Source organism: Emydura macquarii, unplaced genomic scaffold, assembly GCF_026122565.2.
Source record: "Emydura macquarii macquarii isolate MOO-44397 ecotype Brisbane River unplaced genomic scaffold, CSIRO-AGI_Emac_v2 contig_1253, whole genome shotgun sequence".
Lineage (NCBI taxonomy): Eukaryota > Metazoa > Chordata > Testudines > Chelidae > Emydura > Emydura macquarii.
Window position 1 is genome coordinate 53797516 of NW_027131390.1, and position 22919 is coordinate 53820434.

At 45.4% G+C, this 22919-nt stretch overlaps 1 protein-coding gene across 6 annotated transcripts; it reads right to left on the bottom strand.

Annotated features, from left to right (window-relative positions):
* Window positions 1–296: 296 nt before the first annotated feature.
* Window positions 297–22750, bottom strand: YBEY (ybeY metalloendoribonuclease). Of its 6 annotated transcripts, none has more exons than XM_067548813.1 (6): window positions 22493–22750; window positions 22089–22208; window positions 21456–21706; window positions 19679–19810; window positions 5126–5194; window positions 297–3311 (listed from the first exon to the last, which is right to left on the bottom strand). In XM_067548813.1, exons 3-6 carry the CDS (start codon window positions 21663–21665, stop codon window positions 3225–3227), a joined length of 498 nt encoding a protein of 165 aa, XP_067404914.1. In that variant the 5' UTR covers window positions 21666–21706; window positions 22089–22208; window positions 22493–22750; the 3' UTR covers window positions 297–3224. The 6 variants fall into 6 exon arrangements, 5 of the variants coding, with proteins under 5 accessions (XP_067404914.1, XP_067404915.1, XP_067404916.1 ...); XM_067548814.1 differs by having other exon boundaries at window positions 22024–22208; XR_010919810.1 differs by lacking the exon at window positions 22493–22750 and adding an exon at window positions 8566–8710 and having other exon boundaries at window positions 3245–3311; window positions 22024–22451.
* Window positions 22751–22919: the final 169 nt, after the last annotated feature.

Consider the following 22919-nt stretch of genomic DNA (forward strand, 5'->3'; position numbering starts at 1 on the left):
AAATCTCGGTGTATACTGGAACTTAGACATTGATCCTGCAATTGCTTATGGACATGTAGACTGCAGTGCCTGCACAGAGCTCTCTGTAAGCTCTTTAGAGCAGGGCCCATGTCATCTGGTGTTTCTACAGCCCCTTCCACAGTAGTAGCCCAATCCTGAATGAGGCTTCCCTATGCTTACCAAAGAATAAAAAACAGTATTTAAAAAAAAATTAGTTTTGAGGGGGAAAAAGTGGAATGTTTTTGAAGCCACAGCATAGAAAGCAACTGTGTTTGGGTTCTCAACAGTAAAGGAAGGTTAGTTCAAGTTGCTTTTATTTTAGAAATGTACATAGACAATTTGTGGGGTTACCTCAGCTGCCTGGGGTGAATCACTACCACCTGTTCACAGTGGCACGGAGCCCTGGCTATGGTCCAGCAGGGGAAACTCTCCACCAGCACTGTTAAGCAGCAACACAGGCGCTGCTCCAGGTTCCCCAAGCCCTGCTCTTCCCCTCTGCAGACTAGCAAATTTACACACCCTGCTTTGTTACACTTGAGTATCCAGTCCCCTATCTTTTGGACACTGCAGCACACACCACTCCCTTGCCTCCATGGAAACAGTATACCCCAGTTCACCACTTTTACCTTAGTTTAACACTCTCCTTAGCACAAAGCATTCGGACACCAAATTAAAGTTCCATAGTGTTTAAAATTAAGATTCAAAATAAAGGCAAGTAAAAGGATTTGGAAACATAAGGTTACTGGTAAAAGAAAAAAATAAAATGCAAACTATAGTCTATAGAACCGTAGGACTGGAAGGAACCTCAATATATCATCTAGTCCAGCCCCCTGCACTTATGGCAGGACCAAGCATTATCTAGATTTTTCTAGACCATTCCAGACAGCTGTTTGTCAAACCTGCTCTTAAAAATCTCCAGGGATGGAGATTCCACAACCTCCCTAGGCAATATATTCAAGTGCTTAACTACACTGACAGGAAGTTGTTCCTTATGTCCAACCTAAACCATCCTCGCTGTGATTTAAGACCATTGCTTCTTGTCCTATCCTCAGAAGTTAAGGAAAACAATTTTTATCCCTCCTCCTTGTAATAATCTTTTGGATACTTGAAAACTTTTCACATCCCCTCTCAGTCTTCTTCAGACTAAACAAACCCATGTTTTTCAATCTTCCCACACAGGTCATGTTTTCTAGACCTTTCTTCATTTTTGTTGCTCTTCTCTGATCTTTCTCCAATTTGGCCACATCTTTCCTAAAATGTGGCACCCAGAACTGGACACAATACTTCAGTTGAGGCCTAATCAGCATGGAGTACAGCGGAAGAATTACTTCTCGTGTCCTGCTTATCACACTCCTGCTAGTACATCCCAGAATGATATTTGCTTTTTGGCAACAGTGTTTCAAATTTAGCTTCTGATCCACTATGATCCTCAGATCCCTTTCCACAGTACTCTTTCCTAAGGAGTCATTTCCCATTTTGTATGTGTGCAACTGATTGTTCCTTCCTAAATAGAGTACTTTGCATTTGTCCTTAGTGAATTTCACCTTATTTACTTCAGACCATTTCTCCAGTTTGTCCAGATCATTTTGAATATTAATCCTATCCTCCAAAGCACTTCCAGCCCCTCCCAGTTTGGTATCACCTATAAACTTTATAAATCATTGATGAAGATATTGAACAGAACTGGACCTAGAACTTGTACTTGTTAATAAGATACTTTCCAGTCCAATAAAGTATTTCTCTCCCCTTGATTAATCCTTCTAGTGCTTGTCCAGCCCAGAAAGCTGACATCCATCGTTCATGAGACAAACATCCCTGCTGACAGAGCATCCCTTGCTATAACCACCACTTGGGCCAAGGGGCTTCCGCTTCTCACAGCTGTCCTGGGGTTCATTTTTCCTTGAGTACGATCAAGGCTGAATCTTCCCCAGACGCTAAAATATAGGCCGGCACCAGGGATGTTCATTGTTCTTATGTTGTGTCAGCTCTCAGACTCCCCGTCCGCAGGTGATTGGTTTCAATCCAAACAGAGTTGGAACATAATATTCTATATGTTCCATAACTCACATTTTTTCCTGTACAAACATCTCACAATAACCATGACAATCAGATAGCTTTCAGCTACACATGACCCCCTTCAGAGTACTATCAAGAAAATGGTTGGTCACAGATGTAATATTCCCCTCAGGGCATGCCTAGGCATATCTCTGTCATGTACACCATATTTTTTTAAGAAGATTTCCCATTGTGTGTAAGACAGTTATATTATTTCAAACAAGGTCCAGATGGGCAACACATTATTCTACAGGAAAGTCCATGAGTATGCTTTGAAACACGTCTAGAGCTAAGAAACATTTGATACATGCAGATAGAGACATATTCCCAGATGCAAGTTAGTAGGTAAGATTTTACAATTGTGAAAAATAAATATTCAAAAGGAGTAGATGCAACAGTACTACTTCCCACAAAATTAGGGCCACAGTACGTTACGTTAGTCAAGTTAGCTAGGACATTATTCCATGATAGTCCTACTCAAGTCAATGGGACTATTTATGGAGAAAGGTACTAGGTGCTTTTTGTTTTGAGTAAAATTATCAGATTTTGTCCCTAATGAATCAACACATTTACTTGAGATCAAGAAGAAAATTTCCTGTGGCATTCTACAGCAACTCATGAAAGTAATAACTATTTAAATCATTGTTACTTTATATGCATAAACCAACCTCAAATGAACTCACTGAATAGCATCCTTCTCATCTTATCTTTTCAAAAGCCATCTTCAGCTATTGTTCAAATATAGTCGTGTACAATTTATTTAGTTGAAACTCTGCCATTCCATTTTTCAACTCTCTTTCTCACTCAGGATGTAGTGAGAGGAGGACAGCAGTATAAAGGAGTAAGCACTGTTGTTTTCAACTACTTCTGTGTGTCTCCAGTAGGTATTTCAATATACATTTGTGGTGTTTTATATTGGAATCCATTAGTGGTTACAAGTTACATACCCAACTGCACCCTGCTTGAAAGATAAGCTGCTTGGTTGAATTTTATTACACTGTAAGGCATTCTGTTGACACTATATGAAATTAATACATGTATGATTAAAACTTCTGCTAATTAAACCATGGTTAATATTTAAGTTAGCTCTTGCTACTTGGTTTCTTCTCAGTAGAATGAGGATTTATTTTTCCGGGTCCTTTCTTTCTTTTTCTTGTCTTGTAACGTGATCAGAAGTGGTTTTTAGTCAGTGGCTGGAGGTTTCCACCAGTGATTCTATTTAGCTCCTCAAGAATTTGTTTTTCCTTCTGATACATCTATGAGAATGGGAGAGAAAAAAAGTAAGTATGCTCATTTTCCCTTCATGAACATACTTAATCTTAAGCATTAGGCATTAAAGTGCTGTTCTAATCCAAAAAGTAAACTGTGTAAAAATGGCAACATCTTGTGCAGTTCTGCAGGCATAGGGTCTTCTCGCATAGATCTGGCCTGTGTGAGTATTCAAAGACCTATCAGTCAAATCATGGACAGCACAACTATCTAGAACCCACTATGCCATATTTATAGCCACATTTCTGATCAGAACTGCACTTTACAAGGATGGACACTAAAACTGCATCATGCTTTTCCTTTTAAACACTTGCTTACATGAGAAATTTTACCTGTGAACTCAATAAGATATCTCACATGAGCACACAGTTACACACATGGATAAGCATTTACAGGACTGGACTCTCAGACCGCCCTTTCACAGACTCTTTCACTCAAAGATTTCAAAGCAGTTTTAGTGCTCAGTCCTTCCACATACACAGCATCCTTGTGACGTGCTGACTGGCCTTAGTTCCCACTGATGTCTGTCACATTTAGCTATGGGCTGTAGATATGCCTGCAGGCATGCAACTTCAGCCTAAGATCTTGTCATCTCTCTCAAACAAAGCTATGTTGGACCTGGTAAGTAATTGTATGTGAAACCAAAGGAAATCCAGGCAGCAGCAGTTACTTCTGCTGCAATAGGCGATTCTTCCCTCTGAGTAAGTATTGAACTAATTACCCAAATTGGAGTCAAGGCATTGGGCTGTAGGAAGTCCCATCTTTTCTGAAAAGTGGTCCCTAACTAGATGGGCCATTAAACGCCACAAGAAAAAGGTGTTAATCCTGATGTTCTGGCAAGATTCCAGTGTGGTTAATTACTCCTGCTTTTGGGAGGTAGTTTACATATCCCAATAGTCAGAACAAGGAACTAGCATACCTAGGTTCTGTTCTCCACTCTAAGGCTACATTTACACTGACGGCGGCAAAATCGCCGCAGCCAGATTGATCTTTCAAGATCAATTGAGCGGTCAGTGAGACCCGCTCAATCGATCAGGAAGTCGACTGAGTAAGTCCACCCCTCAAGTAACGTAGCGCTGAGTTGATGGGAACGCTGTTCCCATTGGCTCAGCGCAGTGTGAACAGCGCGCAGAAGGGAAGCTGAGCAGTCGATGTCAGTTACGCAGTTACTCTGCGTAGTTTGCGTAACTCCTGTCTATCGCCGCTGAATCACGTGGTCAGTGTGAATCAGCCCTTAGTAGTCTTTTGTGTGATCATGCACAAATAGTTAAACTCTTTGTCTCAGTTTCTACATCTATAAAATGAAGATAACATCTTTGAGATGCTCTGATTGAAAGCTATACATAACTGCACAGCATTATTTCCTAAAATGCCACCTACAGTTTCAATTAGTTATTTTTTAAACTACTTCCTTTCCTAAAATATTGTAGTCCTGCAGTGTTATATGGCTGCTGCGCTGATTCCTGCCTTATGAAGGCACAGTTGTGTCTCCATAATTAAGGTTGAAAGTGTCCATACTAAGCCCTGTTTTGAACACGCTACCATTTTAAACACATATGTAATTCTTGAGGATTCTCTAAGATGAAAGGCACTATTAGAATTTTGCGCTATTACTTTCATGGTTTGAATGTATACATGAATGAGAGCATCAGGATTAGAAGGTTATACTACAATATAAATCAATAGTAAGGAAAATTTCTCTGCATTTACAATAAGGTTTTAATTTGATGTATCATATTGTTGATGTGCTCTGGGCATTCTTAATACAACTATCTTAGCTTGTGTAAGGACATCCTTATACCTGCTGCCACTCTGCTTCCGTGTTGTGCTGGTATCCAAGCAAATGGCATAACCCATGAGCTGCAGTCACCTGTCCAAGGAAACAAAAATGGCTTTAGCATTTTACAAATCTCTAAGCATTTATTTGTGTGTGCATCACTGTAGTATGTAGGTGCTGTCTTGCAATATTTAGCACAAAGAGTGACAGTAATAAAGTTAAGACAGTACACCACGATCAACAATCCAATGCACATGGTCCTTGCAGACCTTATAGAGAGGATAGGAAGAGAAGAAAAACTGCAAGAATGACTAATCCTAATCTTATGAATATATTCTAGCTTTCTCACATGTTGTCAGCTATATATGTTCTATTACTTTTGGGAAACATTCAGAGAACCACTTAATACTCCAAAAAGTATAAGAACAGTATAAGTAAGTATATCTAAAGTCACCAACCAAAAGAAAATAGAAATTCTATAGAATAGTGTTTGTAATAATAGCCTCCTCTGACAGGTCAGCCATAAGTTTGTCTTTGACCCCTTGTCCTCAGAAAGGACATTTTCAAACTGTAAAATATTTTATTTATGGTCAAGTCCAAGAATATACACCTGTTGCTATTCAAAATTACCTGATGGCTCACTGGGAAGACAACTCCATCTCCTGCTCTAATCTTCAAAAGTTATCAGTTGCATTCACTGCTGGTATAAGCAGCTGCTGCAACTCCACTGATTTCTAATGGAACTGTGCCCATTTCTGGCAGCAGTGGATCTGTGACCATTTACAGAGGTGCTGAACGGCTCCAACTCACTTCAATTAGAGTTGTGGGTGCTCAGAGCCTTGGGGACCAGGGAGGGAATTGCTCTATGACTTCAGTAAATCAAACTTGTGTCCTCTGGCAGAAGACACATTAGGGAACACAAGAATAGGTTTAAATAAAGAAGCATTCTTGCCTTCACGATCCTCTCTCTCATTGGAGAGAAACTCACCCTATTCCTCTTCCACAACCAGAGATGAAATAGTAAATATAAAAACAATTAAAAAGATATCAAAGTTTTAGACTGCAAGAGAAACATGTGCACTTTCAGCACAGACTGAAAGCCATTACGCTCTGTGTTTAAAAGGTGGAATCAAACTTATCTTTAAAAGAATCTCCCTAATTTCCTGAATTCCATATAATAGAATCATAGAATATTAGGGTTGGAAGGGACCTCAGGAGGTCACCTAGTCCAACCCCTTGGCTCAAAGCAGGACCAACCCCAGCTAAATCATCCCAGCCAGGGCTTTATCAAGCCAGGCCTTAAAAACCTCTAAGGATGGAGATTCCACCACTTCCCTAGGTAACCCATTCTAGTGCTTTACCACCCTCCTAGTGAAAAACATTTTCCTAATATTCAACCACCCCCACCAATCCCCCACTGCAACTTGAGACCATTGCTCCTAGTTCTGTCATCTGCCACCACTGAGAACAGCCTAGCTCCATCCTCCCTGAACACCCATCAGGTAGTTGAAGGTTGCTATCAAATCCCCTCACTCTTCTCTTCTGCAGATTAAACAAGCCTAGTTCCTTCAGCCTCTCTTCATTAGTCATGTACTCCAGCCCCCTAATTATTTTTATTGCCCTCTGCTAGACTCTCTCCAATTTGTCCACATCTTTCCTGTAGCGGAGGGGCCCAAAATTGGACACAATACTGCAAATGTGACATCACCAATGCCGAATAGAGGGAAATAATCACTTCCCTCAATCTTCTTGTCCACTGTAACCCCCAGGTCCTTTTCTGCAGAACTGCTGCCTAGTCAGTCAGTCCCTAGTCTGTAGCAGTGCATGGGATTCTTCTGTCCTAAGTGCAGGAATCTGCACTTGTCCTTGTTGAACCTCATCAGATTTCTTTTCGCCCAATCCTCCTATTTGTCTAAGTCACTCTGAATCCTATTCCTACCCTCCAGTGTATCTACCAGTCCCCCCAGCTTAGTGTCATCTGCAAATTTGCTGAGGATGCAATCCATCCCATCCTCCAGATCATTAATGAAGATGTTGAAAAAAACTGGCTCCAGGACTGACCCCGGGGCACTCCGCTTGTTACCAGCTGCCAAATAGACATTGAGCCATTGATCATTACCAGTTGAGCCCGATGATCTATCCACCTTATAATCCATTCATCCAGCCCATACTTCTTTAACTTGCTGTCGAGAATACTGCCGAAGACCATATCAAAAGCTTTGCTAAAGTCAAGATATATCCATAGGTTTTATTGCCAGAAGGTCCCATTAAGATCATCTAGCCTAACCTCCTGCATAATAGGCTATAAAATTTCACCCAATCTTTCCCAAACTAAATTCATAAGTTGTTGGTTGAGTGTGATGGGGACCCCTGGGGAGCAATCCCAAAACTGTGGAAACACCATGCCCTCTTAACTTGCTAGTGACAAACAACAAGCCCCTCCAGGCACTGTTAGCACCTAGCCCAACAGCATGCAGAGCACCACACCCAGCTAGATTGTCTGAATGTTAACCTGAGTTGACTCTCACTCTGTGATGCTGTCAGCAAGCTACACTTACACAGCCATCTACAGGCAGAGACACACACAACTGAGTTAGAGGAGTGCCTTGCCTAGCCACTCATGAACCAACAAGAGAGAAACCAGCCAATTACCCCTCCTCCCCACAATTTGTAAGAACGTCATCAAAAGGAGTCAATCCCCAAAATTATATTAGTAAATCTGCTCCCCTCTCATTGTGGGGAAGATATACAACACGGCTTTTATTATTAGAGCTGAGATTTCCTAAGCATTTCACTCAAAAAACACACTCGTTAAGATAAAACATTAAACAAGTTTATTAACTACAGAAAAATAGATTTTACGTGATTATAAGTGGCAATGTAAAGAGATTAAAAGTAGTTACCAAATGAAATAAACATAAGATTGCAGTCTAAATTCTCCACACTACCAATATTCAAAACAGCAATGTCTTGCCCTTGTAAGCTGGTACAAGCAATTCCTTACATGCAAGCTGGGCAACCTTCCCTGCCTGGGACTCCCTCCCTCCTTTCAAAGTCCTTTTGTCTTCCAGATGATCCATCAAGTGTTGAGTTGGGGAGAGAGAGAAGCCAAAGAATGATGTCATGCTTCCCCTTTTATAGTTTGTTTCAGCTTGCTAGAACAATTAGGCTTGTGACCTATGGGGTCACCTCTTTGGTCAGTCCAGACCCATTGTGAACATGCTTTCTACAGGGAAGCCTTTACTGTAAACAATTCCTGTTAGTAGAATCTTGAATAGGTGAGGGATAGCCATTATTGCAGTCTGGCCACTCCAGTGTTGTGCCTGAAAGGCTGTTTGAGAGAGTTTCCTGCCTTGCAACATTATAGCGCAAGATCAGGGTGAGAAGGAAAACCTCATGCATGAGCTGCGCATCCGCAAACTCTGTCTCAACATCTGTGTTGGGGAAAGTGGTGACAGACTCACCCGGGCAGCCAAAGTGCTGGAGCAGCTCACAGGCCTGACCCCTGTCTTCTCAAAGGCTCGATACACTGTCCGATCCTTTGGAATCAGGAGAAATGAAAAGATTGCTGTTCACTGCACAGTTCGTGGGGCCAAAGCAGAGGAGATTCTAGAGAAAGGGTTGAAGGTGTGAGAATATGAGTTGAAGAAAAACAACTTTTCAGACACTGGGAACTTTGTCTTTGGAATCCAGGAACACATTGATCTGGGAATTAAATATGATCCCAGCATTGGCATCTATGGCGTGGACTTCTACATGGTTCTGGGCAGGCCGGGCTTCAGCATTGCTGACAAGAAACGCAAAACTGGCTCCATTGGAGCCAAGCACAGAATTGGGAAGGAAGAGGCCATGCGTTGGTTCCAGCAGAAGTATGATGGCATCATCCTTCCTGGCAAATGAGCAGTTCCACTTACAAAAATGCTAATGAAAGTTTATAACATTTAAAACAAAAACAAAAAAATATGTTCTAGTAGCATATACAACAATATTTTATAACTTCACACAGGATGGTAGCACATACAATCCAACAGGATATTAATGTTTAGTAGATCAAGACTTCTAAAATAATACCAAACAAGGCATCCTTTTTACAGAACATATCATAATTACATGACATTGGTGAATATGGAGTTTTGGGGTGTTGTTTTCAGACCCAAGGTATCACACTGAGGTACAGCATATATTTTAGAAACAGCTCTAAATAAAGATTGGATATCAAATGATCCATTACATCCATTGCTAAGTTGCCATTAGCCAAATATGCACCTTTTTTCCAGTTTGCATTTCTCTAGTTTCAGGTTCCAGTTTGGATATTGTTATACCTTTGTCCATTAGATTAAAAGGTCCTCTACCAACAGAATTTTTCTCCTATGTATGTACTCGTAGACCATGATCATAGATTCCAAGCCCAAAAGAAACTGCTGTGTTCATCTCGTCTGGCCTTCTGTATAGCACAGGCCATAGAACGTTTCCAAAATAATTCCTAGAGCCATGGGTAGCTGGTGAAACTACCCCTAAGGAAGGCTAGCTCCCCGCCCCACTTCTTCTGCCCCTAGGCTCTGCCCACACTCCACCCCTGCTCCACTCCAGGCCCCCATGAATCCGTGGCTGGATGGCTAAGTCCCTCATCTTGCTCCCTCCCAGGTCAGCATGAGCTGTTGTGCACCAATCTGTAGGTGACTGGGTGCACACGGGACAGGAGCCGGCTACCCTAAGATGCCTCAACCTGTTCCTCCCTGGCGGAGATGGGGGCAGTGGAAAGTTACCAAATAGACCCAAACATTGGTAGGGGACAGGGTGCCTTAAACAGACCCCCAGGGAGCTTGGGAGAGATGCAGGAAGGTCGGCAGGAGGAAGGAGGGGTGCAGACAGCCACACAAGAGGTGGTGAGCTGGGGGAAAGAAAAGGCTCCATATCACAGTAGAAGGACCTGGCTGGCTGGGCAACCTCCCTTCCACCCGCCCTCCAGAGCCGATGCCAGACGCTCACACACCTTCCTGCTGTAGGTCTGCTCTGGCTTGTGTGCTGCTGCAACAGCCCCTTCAGCACAGCAGGGCAGGGGTATGTGCGAGCCCTTCCCCATCTCACATGCTCGTTCTGCCCCCAGTATTGGCAAACCCCAGGCACCCTCCCAGCACTGAGCACTCCCCAAAACACACTGCCTCTCCAGCCAAGCCCAGCCAGTCTCTCCAGAACTGCCAATGAAATTGGGAAACCACCTTAGGCAGGAAAGCCAGGTGCGGCCTCAATTGAACCTTGTCTTTATAAAACACAGTATAAGGGGGCTCTGAGGTCAGCACCCTAAACTCGGAGACCCTCCTTGCCGAGGTAATGGCCACCAGGAAGGCCACCTTCCATGACAGCAGCAGTAAAGGGCATGTAGTCATGAGCTCAAAGGAGAGCACCGTGAGCCGCGAAAGGACCACATTGAGATCCCAGGGAGGCACTGGGTCACGGACCTGCGGATAGAGCCTCTCCATCCCCTTCAGGAATGTAATTGTTATGGGGTGGGAGAAAATTGATCTCCCTTCCAAAGGCTGGTGGAACGCCGATACAGCTGCTAGATGTACCTTCAGGGAGGTCAGGGATAGCCCCTGGAGTTTTAGTTGCAACTAGTACTCCAGGATTGCCTTTACTGGCCACAACCCTGGCAAGATCCCCTGGGACTCCGCCCAACAGGTAAATCGCTTCCATTTAGCACGATATATGACCAGCGTGGAAGGTTTTCTGCTACCTAGCAGAATTTGCTGGACTTGTGCTGAACAGGCTCACTCATCTGCACTCAGCCACGGAGTCTCCATGCCGTGAGGTGCAGGGAGTCCAGATCTGGGTGCAGCAAGTGACCACGATCCTGGGAAAGAAGATTGTGCCATCTCGGAAGGTCCAGCGGCACGCTGAACCAGTGCTGGTGTGGCCAAGCTGGTGCAACTAAGATAACGTTCACTTTGTCCCTTTTGAGTTCGAGCAGGACTTTGTGAAGGAGAGGAATGGGCAGGAACACATACATGTGACGCTCCCCAACCACTGCAGCAGGAAGGCATTGGAGTGCGGCCCGGCCTCCAGACCGCAGAGGGAGCAGAAACGCTGGCATTTCTTGTTCCATGCTGACATGAACAGATCCAGTTAGGGATAGCCCCACCATGGAAAATCACAAAGACCACCTTCGGATGCAGTGACCAGTCGTGGCGGAGTAAGACCAACTTGCTGAGGCGGTCCGCCTCATCGTTCCTCACTCCCTTGCCCACGATAAGGTGGAGGAACACTCCACAAACTGTTGAATAGCCTGTAACTCTCTTACATTGATAAGCATGCACCTCTCCTCTCTCAACCAGACCACTTGTGTGCTACGGTTGGAGCTGATGTGAGCACCCCACCCTAAATCTGAGGCATTCACCACCAGGGAAACCAAGGGGACTAGCGCTTCAAACAGTACACCCCACAACACTGCCCGGGAGTTTCGCCACCAGTCTAGAGTGGCCAGGATGTGAGGGGGAACTGTGACCACATGGTCCAGGGAATGTCTGATCGAGGCATAAACCGAGGCTAACTACAACTGAAGTGGTCTGAGTCTTAGGCAAGCCAGCTTCACCACATAAGTGCAGGCTGCCATGTGGCCTAACAGCTGCAGACAGTGCCTGGCTGTTGTCATCGGGCTGAGGTGCAGGCAAGCAATGATGGCCGACATTGCCTCGAATCGTGGCTGGGGCAGGAAAGCTCTGGCTTGGGAAGTGTTCAGAACTGCCCCGATGAACTCTTATCTGCTGCACCGGGCTTAATGTGGACTTCTGCTCGTTTATTAGCAGGCCCAGCTGGCAGCAGGTGGCGCGTGTCAGATCTACACTGCTCTGGACCTGGGCCCTTGACCTGCCCCTGATTAGCCAGTCATCCAGGTAAGGGAAAATTTGGACCCCTCTGCAACTTAGGTGCACAGCCACCACTGCCATACATTTTGTAAACACCCTCGGGACCGAGGAAAGGCCAAAGGGCAGTGCTGCAAACTGGTAATGGGAACCCGCTACCACGAAACAGAGGAAATGCCTGTGGCTGGGGAAGATAGAAATGTGGAAGTATGCGTCCTTCAGATCAACAGCAGCATACCAGTCTCCTGGATCCAGGGAGGGGATGATGGAGTCAACGGAGACCATGCGAAATTTCAACTTCTTGAGAAATTTGTTGAATCGACACAGGTCTAGAATAGGCCTTAGACCCCCCTTTCACTTTGGGGATGAGTAAGTACCTCAAGTAAAACCCTTTTCCCTTCGCGTCCGGTGGAACCCTTTCTACGGCCCCCAGGCTAAGTATCTCTACCTCTTGCATGAGGAGTTGCTTGTGAGAAGTGTCCCTGCAGAGAGATGGGGCAGATGGGTTGTTGGGAGGGGTAGAAGCAAACTGGAGGGCATATCCTGCCGAAACTGTGCCAAGGACCCAGCAGTCCAAAGTGACCTTGACCCATTTGGACAGGAAGGGAGCTGGCGGTTCAAGAAGGGACAGGAGGGATCCGGGGAACAGACTGGTACGCCACCCTCAGGCACACCTTCCAAACAGTCTCATTTGATTGCCAAATCGTCTAGTCGACCCTTGCTGAGGGGTTGAGGAGGACCCTGGAGTCGGTTGATGTCTCCAAGATCCCCTATTTCTATCCCTCTGCCTGTAGGGTGTGAATCGCTGAGGCTGGTACCTCTGCTGTTGCTGGCCCTGAGGATGGAACTGGCGCTTAGAGGTCTGGGGCATATAGAGAACCAAGGAGCGGAGCGTGGCCCTCGAGTCTTTCAGACCATTCAACTTCACATCTGTCTGGTCCGAGAACAAGGCCGACCCATCAAAGGGGAGGTCCTGGATGGACTGTTGGATCTCCTGGGACAGCCCCTGGACTGCAGCCACGAGCACCTGTGCATGCAGATGGCGGAAGCCATGGCTCTGCCCGCCGAAGACGCCTGTGACACCACTCTAGCCACCATGCCTGGTCCTCGGCAAAGCATCCGCAAAACGCTGTAGCAAGTCCCAGAGATTGAAGTTGTACCTGCCCAGGAGAGCCTGCTGATTAGCAATTTGAAATTGCAGGCTTGCCGTTGAATAAATCTTTCTCCCGAACAGGTCCAGCTTCTTGTTATCCTTGTTTTTTGGCGTGGAGCCGGGCTGTCCCTGTCTGTCCCATTGGTTGGCTGCATCTACCACTAGGGTACCAGGAGTGGGGTGGATGAAGAGGTACTTGAACCTTTTTGCTGGGATGTAGTACTTTTTCTCAGCCCCCTGGGAGGTTGGGGGCCATTGATGAAGGGGTCTGCCACAGGGCCTTTACTATTTTCAATACCCCCTCATGTACAGGGAGGGCAACCCAGGCTGGGGCAGCCACTGCCAGGACATTAAAGAGGCTGTCTAATGCTTCCTTCAGCTCCTCTGCCTCCAACCCCAAGTTGGATCCCACCCTTTTGAGGAGTTCCTGGTGCATCCTGAAATCATCCAGGGGTGCCAAGTATACCTGGCTAACTGCCTCATCCAGGGAAGAGGAGGTGGACTGGAGGGGCACAGGTGGTGGCATCTCTGCCTGCTGATGGGGGGCCCCAACAGAGGTCCCTTCCTGGGGGTCCGACTCATCATCAGAAACTGAACGATGGCCCTTGTCTGCAGTCGGTGGTGTGGACTGTACCCCAGACGACCTAAATGACTGCAGGCCTGGTCCGACTGGAAAACCCCAGGGTCCCCAATATGGCCATTGAGGAGGCCACTGCCTGAGGCCATTCCCGGGCTGCCTGAGCTGAAGGGTGCTCTGGCACCTTTTGTTGGTGACAGCGGTTCTGCCGGTGGTCGTCCTCTCAAAAGGAACCCGACTCACTGTCCGATGACCACAGTGGGGCTGCCTCAGAGGTTCCCGCTGCATGGTGCCAAGCAATGGGAGAGTGGTGACCCAATCTGTGGGTGCTCCGGCACACAGAATAACAGAGTCTCGGCATCGTCGATCGCGATGACGATGATACCCAGTGCCGGTGCCAATGCAGGGAATCGTGCTCCAATTGCGAGCTGGAACGCCCACAGAGTCATCTGGGCACCAATGACTTGCGGTGTCGCTTCCTTCTCAGTGCTGCGTCTGCCTCCGGTGACTGGGTTCTGCACCGCGTCGGAGAGGGTGAACTCCTCGGTGCCAGGGAGGGGGAGCAGTGTCGACTTTCTTCTCGGGAGTGACCTCCTGCAGATGACCCCGATGTGTGCCACCTCCTGGCACAAACTTCACCTGGTGCTAGGGATTGTGACCGGTGCCAGGAGGGCAACCTCGTTTCTTACACCACCACTGCGTAATGCTCCGGTGACCGCGACCTGGAGTGACTTCTAGGGGAGCGGCGCCAAGTGGGATGATCAGGTCATCGGAGAGCTTGTTCCTCGCTCCAGGGATCGCGTGAGCCAACCAGAGGATCCCAACGTGGGCTTCCCCTGTTACACCGGCCCCTTCTCTCTTGGTGGAGGCCAGTCGGGGGCATGGGCAAGGCCAACAAGTTCCATGCCGCCTGAAACACTGCCGGTGTCGACGGTGCCAGCAGGTGGAGAGACGTCCCCAGACTCCCAGGAGTTGAGGGTGACTCTCTAGTTGGAGACGTGCTCCTACAGCGACGAGTGAGCCTCCACAGTCTGGCTGGGGTGTGGCGCCATTCTTGAGTCCGCTCTCTTCAGTGCTGGGGAGTGACCCCGCTCCGTATGTTGCTTGTGCTGCTTCTTCCTCGATGGAGAGGAAGAAGACCGGTGCCGAGACGGGGCCGGTGCCAACAGTGCACTCTGTATCGATACCACACTCAGTACCGAAGCAGAGTGGGTTGGTTCAGAGGCAGATTGGAGTGCCGCCTCAATTAATAAGGCTTTCAAGTGGATCTCCCTGTCCTTCTGAGTCCAAGGCCTGAAATCCTTACAAATCTTACACGTGTCCTTGCAGTGAGTTTCCCCCAGACACTTTAGGCGACTATCATGGAGGTCACTCAGGGGAAAGGCCTTCCTGCAGGAGGCACATGGCTTGAAGCTCAGGGACTGGGGCATGCCCCACTCCCGACAAAGTCCCAGCCAGGACTATCTTAAGCTATCCTATCTACTAAAAAATGTTTAAGCAAAAAACAAAAAAGCAACAGTCAGAGTTTACAAGGCACAGTAATACAATATCCAGGGATGGTATGCAGTGGGAGGGGTTGGGGGGCGATCGGAGATCAGGGGGTGGCAGCAGCATGATGAGCTGTGGCCCCGTAGGAGGGGCTGGAAGTGTGGGACTTGACGGTTGCAGGGGGGTATGTGGGGAGAGGGGGATGCTATCCAGCGTGGGAGGAGGATCCCTCGGAGGCATTTGCCAAGGAAGGCAGGTGAGTCCATGTGCGGGAGTGGAGGTCTGGGGAAGACAATGGTGTGCAGGGGGGTATGTGGGGAGGGGGGACACTATCCAGCGTGGAGAGGGGGTCCCTGGGAGGCATTTGCCAAGGAAGGCAAGTGAGTTCGTGTGTGGGAGTGGAGGTCTGGGGAGTACAATGGCGTGCAGAGGGATATATGGGGAGGGGGGGGGATGCTATCCATCAAGTGGGGAGGATCCCTGGGAGGTATTTGCCAAGGGGAGCAAGCGAGTCCATGTATGGGGGTGGGAGTGTGGGTCTGGGGAGGACGATGGTGGGGTGGGCTGCAGTATCCCGGATGGGGGTGGTGGTGTTAGGTTTAAGGTTTACAAGGAGATATATGGGCATGAGGGAGCATTTCAATGTATAGGAGAACCATTAGGGCATGTTTTAATAGAAAGAGTATACAGGTCTATACGGGGTGAAATGTCTCTCATTAGTCCAGTGTCCCTCACAGTCAATTGGCGAAGTTAAACAACACAAAACAAACAATTCCAGCAACCATCACGGGCGGAAAGAAGGAACTGAGGGGTATAGGGCTGGCAGTGCCTCATATACCACAACATGTGTGCAGGGCTCCAGGGGGTGCCGAAGCTGGTCCTATGAGTACTGCTAAAGGGAAAAAAGTTCTGGTAACCGTGCACGAGGGTGCACACTCGCCTACAATGGAATGGACATGAGCAAGCACTCAAAGAAGAACCCCATATTCAACACTGTCATACTGTGATACGTTTTGTACAAAGCATGCCTTGAGTGGTATTATTTTAAAAGTCTTGATCTACTGAACATTAATATCCTGTTGGATTGTATGTGCTATCATTGTATGTGAAGTTATGAAGTATTGTTGTATATGTTACTAAAATATGTTGTGAGGTGGGAAACACCCAAAACCTGCCTTTAAGATAGAACAATGGAGTAGCCAGACAGTGTTAATGTCTCACCAACACTTAACAAGGAAAGAATCCACTATCTCAGGAATTGTTTACAACAAAGACTTCACAGAGAGAGTATGTTGGACAAAGAAAGCACATTCACAATGGACACTGCTTGACCAATGGGGGCAGCCCCCTATGTGATAGCCACAGATCTTTCCAGCGAGCTGGAAGAAGTGCAAGGGGAAGTGACATTATCACTTGGCTTCACTCCACTCCACAACTCAACACCTGGAAGAAACGTTTGAACTGGGGACCAGGTCCTGGGCTGGAGGAGAGTCCTAGCTTATGTATTGAGGAACATAAACCTGCTTATACCATCTGTTAAGGTGAGACACTGCTTGATTTAAAACCTCTTTAGTTTGTAGAACTAGACTGCGAATTCACTTTTGTTCCTTAAATTACCAACTCTGATCTTTTATACCTACCACTTATAATCACTTAAAATCTATCTTTCTGTAGTTAATAAATCTGTTTTATATTTTATCTAAATAGTGTGTTTTGGTTGAAGTGATTGGGAAATGTGTTTAGGTTATAAAAGCATGTCCACTTTCATTTGAAGAAGTGGCTAAATGAATAATGAACTTACATTGGCCAGGTATGCGAGATGGTACACTTCTGGGGTACAAGATTGAGGAGCTGGGGATAATTAGCTGCTGCCTCTCTATTGTTGGTTCATGAGTAGCTGCAGAAAGCATTCGTGTAACTCAGTTGGGTGCCTGTGAATGGCTGTGTAAATGTGGTACCTTGCTGACAGCATCACAATGTGAGAGAGAACCCAGGTAAACATTCATGCAATCTAACTGGGTGTAGGGTACCACATGTTGTTGTGCTAGATGATAACAGTGCCGGGGGCTGGACGGGGTTGCTGCTCTTCACTAGCAAGGCTTTCTGAGAGACAGCCCTGGCTGGAAAGTTAAGGAGGGCACAGTGTCCACAGTTCAAGGTTGCACTCTGGGGAAATCCCATCAAAATTATTAATTATTAATTCTTACTGTTAAAAATGTACACATTATTTCTAATCTGAATTTGTCTAGCTTCAACTTCCAGCCACTGGCTCATGTTATATTTTTCTCTGCTAGATTGAAGAACCCATTATTAAATATTTATTCCCCATATAGGGACTTTTAGACTGTGATTAAGTCACCATTTAATCTTCTCTTTATTAAGATAAACCGATTAAGCTCTTTGAGTTTATCACTGCAAGACATGTTTTCTAATAATCATTCTTGTGGCTCTTCTCTGAAACCTCTCCAATTTATCAATATCCTCCTCGAATTGTGGACACCAGAACTATTCCAGCAGCAGTTGCACCAGTACCAAATAGATAGGTAAAATAACCTCTCGACTTCTACTCGAGATACCCTTATTTATGTGTCCAAGGATTACATTGGTCTTTTTTGCCAGTGTCATGTTCAGCTAATTATCCACCAAAGCCCCCAAATATTTTTCAGAGACACTACTTCCCAGGATAGAGTCCCCCATTGCATACGTATAATCTACATTCTTTGTTCCTTGATATATACACTTACATTTAGCTTTTATACAATGCTTATTGTTATTTGTGCCCAGTTTATCAAGTGATCCAGACCAGGCTAAGAGGTCAAGTCACCGCTGAGCCCATCTTATTCCACAGCTAACATCTAGAGATGCTTAGCCCCCCTTACCTTTCCTAGTTTTTCATGGTTATATTTTCTTTTTATATTGTATTTAAAAATAACCCCTATATGGACAAAAGGAACCAACAGCAATAACAGTCTTTCTGCTTTACTTACTGTGAAAGCTACTTTAATTCAGCTCAGACAGAGAAGCAACTGCTCCTGGGTAAATTATGGCAGCTGTTGCTTCTGCTCCTTCGTAGGAGCAATTTCAGCTGTTAGATTGTTCGTGAGATCTGCTTGCTGCTCAGCCTTTACAGTGAGTCCATGGGGCATAGCTCCTAGACTGTCTTTTAATTCCCAGCTACCCCTCACTGTAGATTAATTCCCAGCCCTCAGTGCAGCCGAGGTGATGTTCTCCTGATTTTATTCATCACTTATAAGTTTTCTTGTCTAAGTTCAACTGACCCTTTGGTTATTCACAAAAGTATTATTCTACCATTCAGTCTTTCCTCCAAAGTTTTAACAGCACTAAATGCAGTTACTGTGGGAACAGAATTGTAACATGGCGTTTGCAGCGCCACTATATCCATGCCACCCTAGAAGCAGCCTGGGGAGGGTTGACTCAGCAGTACAGCCGCACGTCCCTCACGTACCTGGTCAGTCTCTGCCTGGGAAAACTGTGATCACCTGGTTGGTCAGTCAGTACCTGCCCGGGAAAATCATGCACACCTGGTTGGCTAAACACTGAGCCATGACCCTAAAAGGTCATGCAGCAAATAGCCACCAATGGCGCTTAGCCCTGCTAACCGTGGGAAATTATAAAAGTTTGAACCCAGGTAGCAGAAGGCGGAGAGAAACTGAATCTCACCTGGCACCCTGTGTATCTCCTGGGCGTGTCGGTTTGGCGGGCTGATGCATCTTCCCTGGCTTGCTTCGCTGTGAACTGATCATCCACAGCGGCTCTCCCCCGCTTGCAGAATTTAAAGCAACCGCGGCTTGAAACTGAAACTGGCCAACGTAATGTATCCTTGTTTAATCTTTGTAAGTATAATCCCTTTGTAGTTTGTTACTTGTTAATTGAACACTGTTGTTTGCTATTTGTGAATTGCTACTTGTTCCTTGTTATTTGTCAATCAGATATTGTTACTTGTTAACTGTTAGCTGCCAGCCCCTGGCTGCCTTTCTCAGCTGTTAGCTGTTGTTGATTGTACATTTCACAGACCCCCTGTAATTGGCACATTTTATACCTTTCGCACAAGGGGGGTTCTTTTCCACCTTTTCTATCTTTTGATTAAAATAAAATCTTTTTAGTTAATAAAAGTAAGCCTCATCACTGCCTCATTGACCTCCTGTATCCTACAAACGGACCTTTCCCCTGCACTGTTTATTTCTGATTTAACAGTTACCAGAGACATCCTAGCCACATTTAAGAAAAGACTACAATTGGAAATGTGTTTTAGCATGACTTCATGCTTACACATATGGAGAATATCAGTTCAAATGCATTAACATTATAGGTTTGGGATTCAGGATATTTTTCTATAGATGAATCTCTGCCATGTCTGTAAACTGGCAAAAAATCCTCCTCACCAGTAAACGTCTGAGAGTGAACATTAGCATTGTTTCAACCATGGTTCCTAAATCAAGTCTGTGATAAGAAATCTGTATTAGCCAGCAAACACTTACTGTAAGAATGCTGTAGTAATCCTCCCCATTTTCTTGGCACTGCTGATAGATATATTCTACTCCTAGGAAAATGTCACCGAGACTGTATTCATCTCTATAACCAGGCTGTGGCAGCTCTCCTGCTTTCAGATTCTGGAAATATAGAAGCCCTTCTAAAAGTTAACATAGGTGAGAATCTGGTTACACAGAGTACTTTTCATCCTCAAGGCTTACCAAAGCTGTTACAAAGTAATGAGGTAGGCACTGGTATAGCAATGGCAGTTCATGCAAATGGAACCTTAGATACTGAGGGCTTTTTACTGACAGAAAAAATTAGCTAGGGGCTCTATAACTTCCACCAGGACAGTAACTAGAAGTGGACAGAAAAGGACCTTGATGTCACTATATGATCTAAAGGATGCATCACCAAGCTGTGAAAAATTTGCTATGTGCAGCATCAGGCAACATGTATGGGCCCAGCACCTAGTGTAGAGTTTGTACATGTGCTTGACTTGCTCAAGGTATGCCTACACAGCCCCTGGGAACAAGCCTCCTAGCCCAGGCTGACAGACTTGGGCTAGTGAGGCTTGCGCTAGCACTCTAAATGTAGCTGTGTAGGCAGCCACTTCTCTAGGCTTCAGAGCCCAAGCTCCTGTCTGAGCCACAACTTCAAAGTGCTATCCACACAGTTATTTTTATAGTGTGAGCATGAGCTTTGCTAACCCAAGCCTGTCAACTCTGACTGAAAGGCTAGCTCCCCCAGGCTGTGTAGACATACCATTAGAGGCCAGAGTTTTGCCTAATAAATCATAACACCTGTAGTTGTCAACATAACACAGATACTAAATACTAGATCTGAATGTGACAAAAAAGGAGGAATTCTTTAGCTAATTATTGTTTGCACAAGAAATGTTTTTCCACTCCAATGCACCAAGGTGAGCAATTATATTGTTCTCTTGTCAGCAGAAATGAAATGGGATCCAAACATATTTTAAAAGGTACATTTGATGGCAAAGTTGTACTTCCAATGCTTTCTCTTCCTACACCTAGTGCCTGACACTAGCCCAATATCTGAGCTTATAACCTTTTTTTTTTAAAATCTTGTCTGCTTTCCATAAGAAAGCAACAGAAAGACATTTAGTTATTATCAAAAAGTTATTTTAGTGACCAGCAATGCTAATTCACCTAATGTAAATAATCAAACAACCTAATGGTTACTTTGAAGATTTAAACAACATTGAAAAGAAAAAAAAGGAGGAACATAAGACCAGCCATACTGGGTCAGACCAATGGTCCATCTAGCCAAGCATCTTGCCTTCTGACAGTGGCCAATGCCAAGTGCTTTAGAAGGAATGAACAGAACAGGCAATCATTGTGTGATTCATCCCCTGATGTCAACTCCAACTGCTGCCAGCTGTCTTGTGGAAGCAGAACATGTATATGTATAACTTGACCATGGCTCTGTTTTCATGCATTTATCATAGCATGCAAAGAAAAACATATAAAACATCTAATGAGAATTGCTGAAGATGTTTTCAAAGAAGATACTCTCCGACGGTCCTGAAACAAGTTCCAAATCACCATCAGTTTCACAAGGTGTCTGGGATCCCCGAAGCAACACAATGTCCTAGTGTATCATCACAGAGAGCCACTGCAGTGGAGTATGACATCAAATTAATTTAGCATTTATTTAATAAGGGTTATGGTGCTTCCTCTAATGACTTGCAAATAATTCAGTTGTGTCGCGCAGACCAAGAAATTAGCTGTGGAAAGGAGAAGAAAAAAATACCAATTTTACCTCATGAAAAGGGAAGGAAAGCACATCGGTGGGGACATTTTTTTGCCTATAGGTGCTGTTGAGAACTTGAATGTTTTTGTTATTAACACAGATAACACCCAGGTCAAACTGCTGCACGTTCAAAATCTTCTGAAGGATTTCTATTCTTCTGCGAAGTGAGATTCTCCTTATAGGGATGACTTTCTGAAGATTTCGAATAACTAAACTCATCTCACTAGAAACTATTCAGGGGATGGCTGCAGTGGGGGACCCTGCAAATTAATTGGAAAAAAAAAAAAAAGAATATTAGGCAGTGGTAACAACTAATTATCCAGTAGCAACTATGAGACACTACTGTTGCTTTAGGATCTGGGAAAGTATAGACAAAGAAAGGGTGGAGGGTAAGATAGGTAATTTTAGAAGCCAATTGCTTTAGTCTAGAGAAAACACCCTCTATAACCAATTCTCTGAACCATCCAATCCCCTTGTACCAATTCAAATCTAGAACAAGTAATTCCTATCAGTAACCAACCTGTGTCAATTCCATCACACACATGAGATAAGTTAAAACTAGCAGAAAGCTGTCTACCTCACATTGGGAATCTCAGCAAACACACTGGAGCATACATCTGTAGGCTGAAACTCCCCTCTCACCTTCCGGATGGACACTCCAGGCCAAGTTTAAAGTCCATGAACTGAGCAGTATTAGGAAATTAAGAGAGGCCTTCTGTGTAGTGCTGTTTATGTGGCAGTTTTCACATCTCAAGGAATATACTAAAGGGGGGGTTTGGAGAAGGAAAACAAGAATGATCAAGGGCCTTGAAAAACTCTTCTGAAGAGACTGAAAACACGTTTGTTACCTTAGAAAGGAAACAAATAAGGGACAGAATAAAATATATAAAATTACACAAGCAAAAATTATGTTAAAAAACATTAAGCTGCAAAATCAGGCAGTCCAAAGTTAGGAAATGCCAGAATAAAGGTTGCCAATGCAACTTTAATTCAGCCCCTTTGTGCACATGCCTTGTGATGCTATGGTTAACTACATGCTCAAATACCATTTTTTCCACTAGACCTCTGATTCAGTCAGTGCCTGGGAGGGATCTCCATGGAAAGGACTCCAAATGTGTAACGAAACACACTTGTCTACAGAACTCTGCTGCATGTGGTGCAGAAGATGGCAGTGAATGGGACAGAAACTCCAGCAAAAGAAAGGATATTTTAAGGCAACCAAACGCTGCCCTGGAAAACTGGCTTCTATCCCTGCCTCTGCCACGGCGTTTCTGTGCGATGCTGCTGCTGCGCAAGCCACAGACCAAACTTATCTCACAGCTGGCCACTGGGTTCCTCACCCACTGAGGCCCAGCCGGACACCTGACACCCTGGCCTGCGGGTAGATGAGCAGCAGAAGTGCTGCTGAGCGCGGGCTGGGCCGCCTGCACGACAAACTCTCCAGCCAGCAGCGGCCCGTCAGCTGCCCCGGGC

Bases quoted from the DNA above. Each gene is read 5' to 3' on its own strand.
- YBEY (XM_067548815.1), bottom strand. From the start codon at position 21,665: ATGAGTTTAGTTATTCGAAATCTTCAGAAAGTCATCCCTATAAGGAGA. The intron at 19,811-21,455 runs GTAAAATTGGTA...CTATATTTCCAG, and splicing joins TTTCCTTCCCTTTTCATGAG to AATCTGAAAGCAGGAGAGCT. The intron at 3,312-5,125 runs GTATAAGGATGT...CCATTCTCATAG, and splicing joins CGGAAGCAGAGTGGCAGCAG to ATGTATCAGAAGGAAAAACA.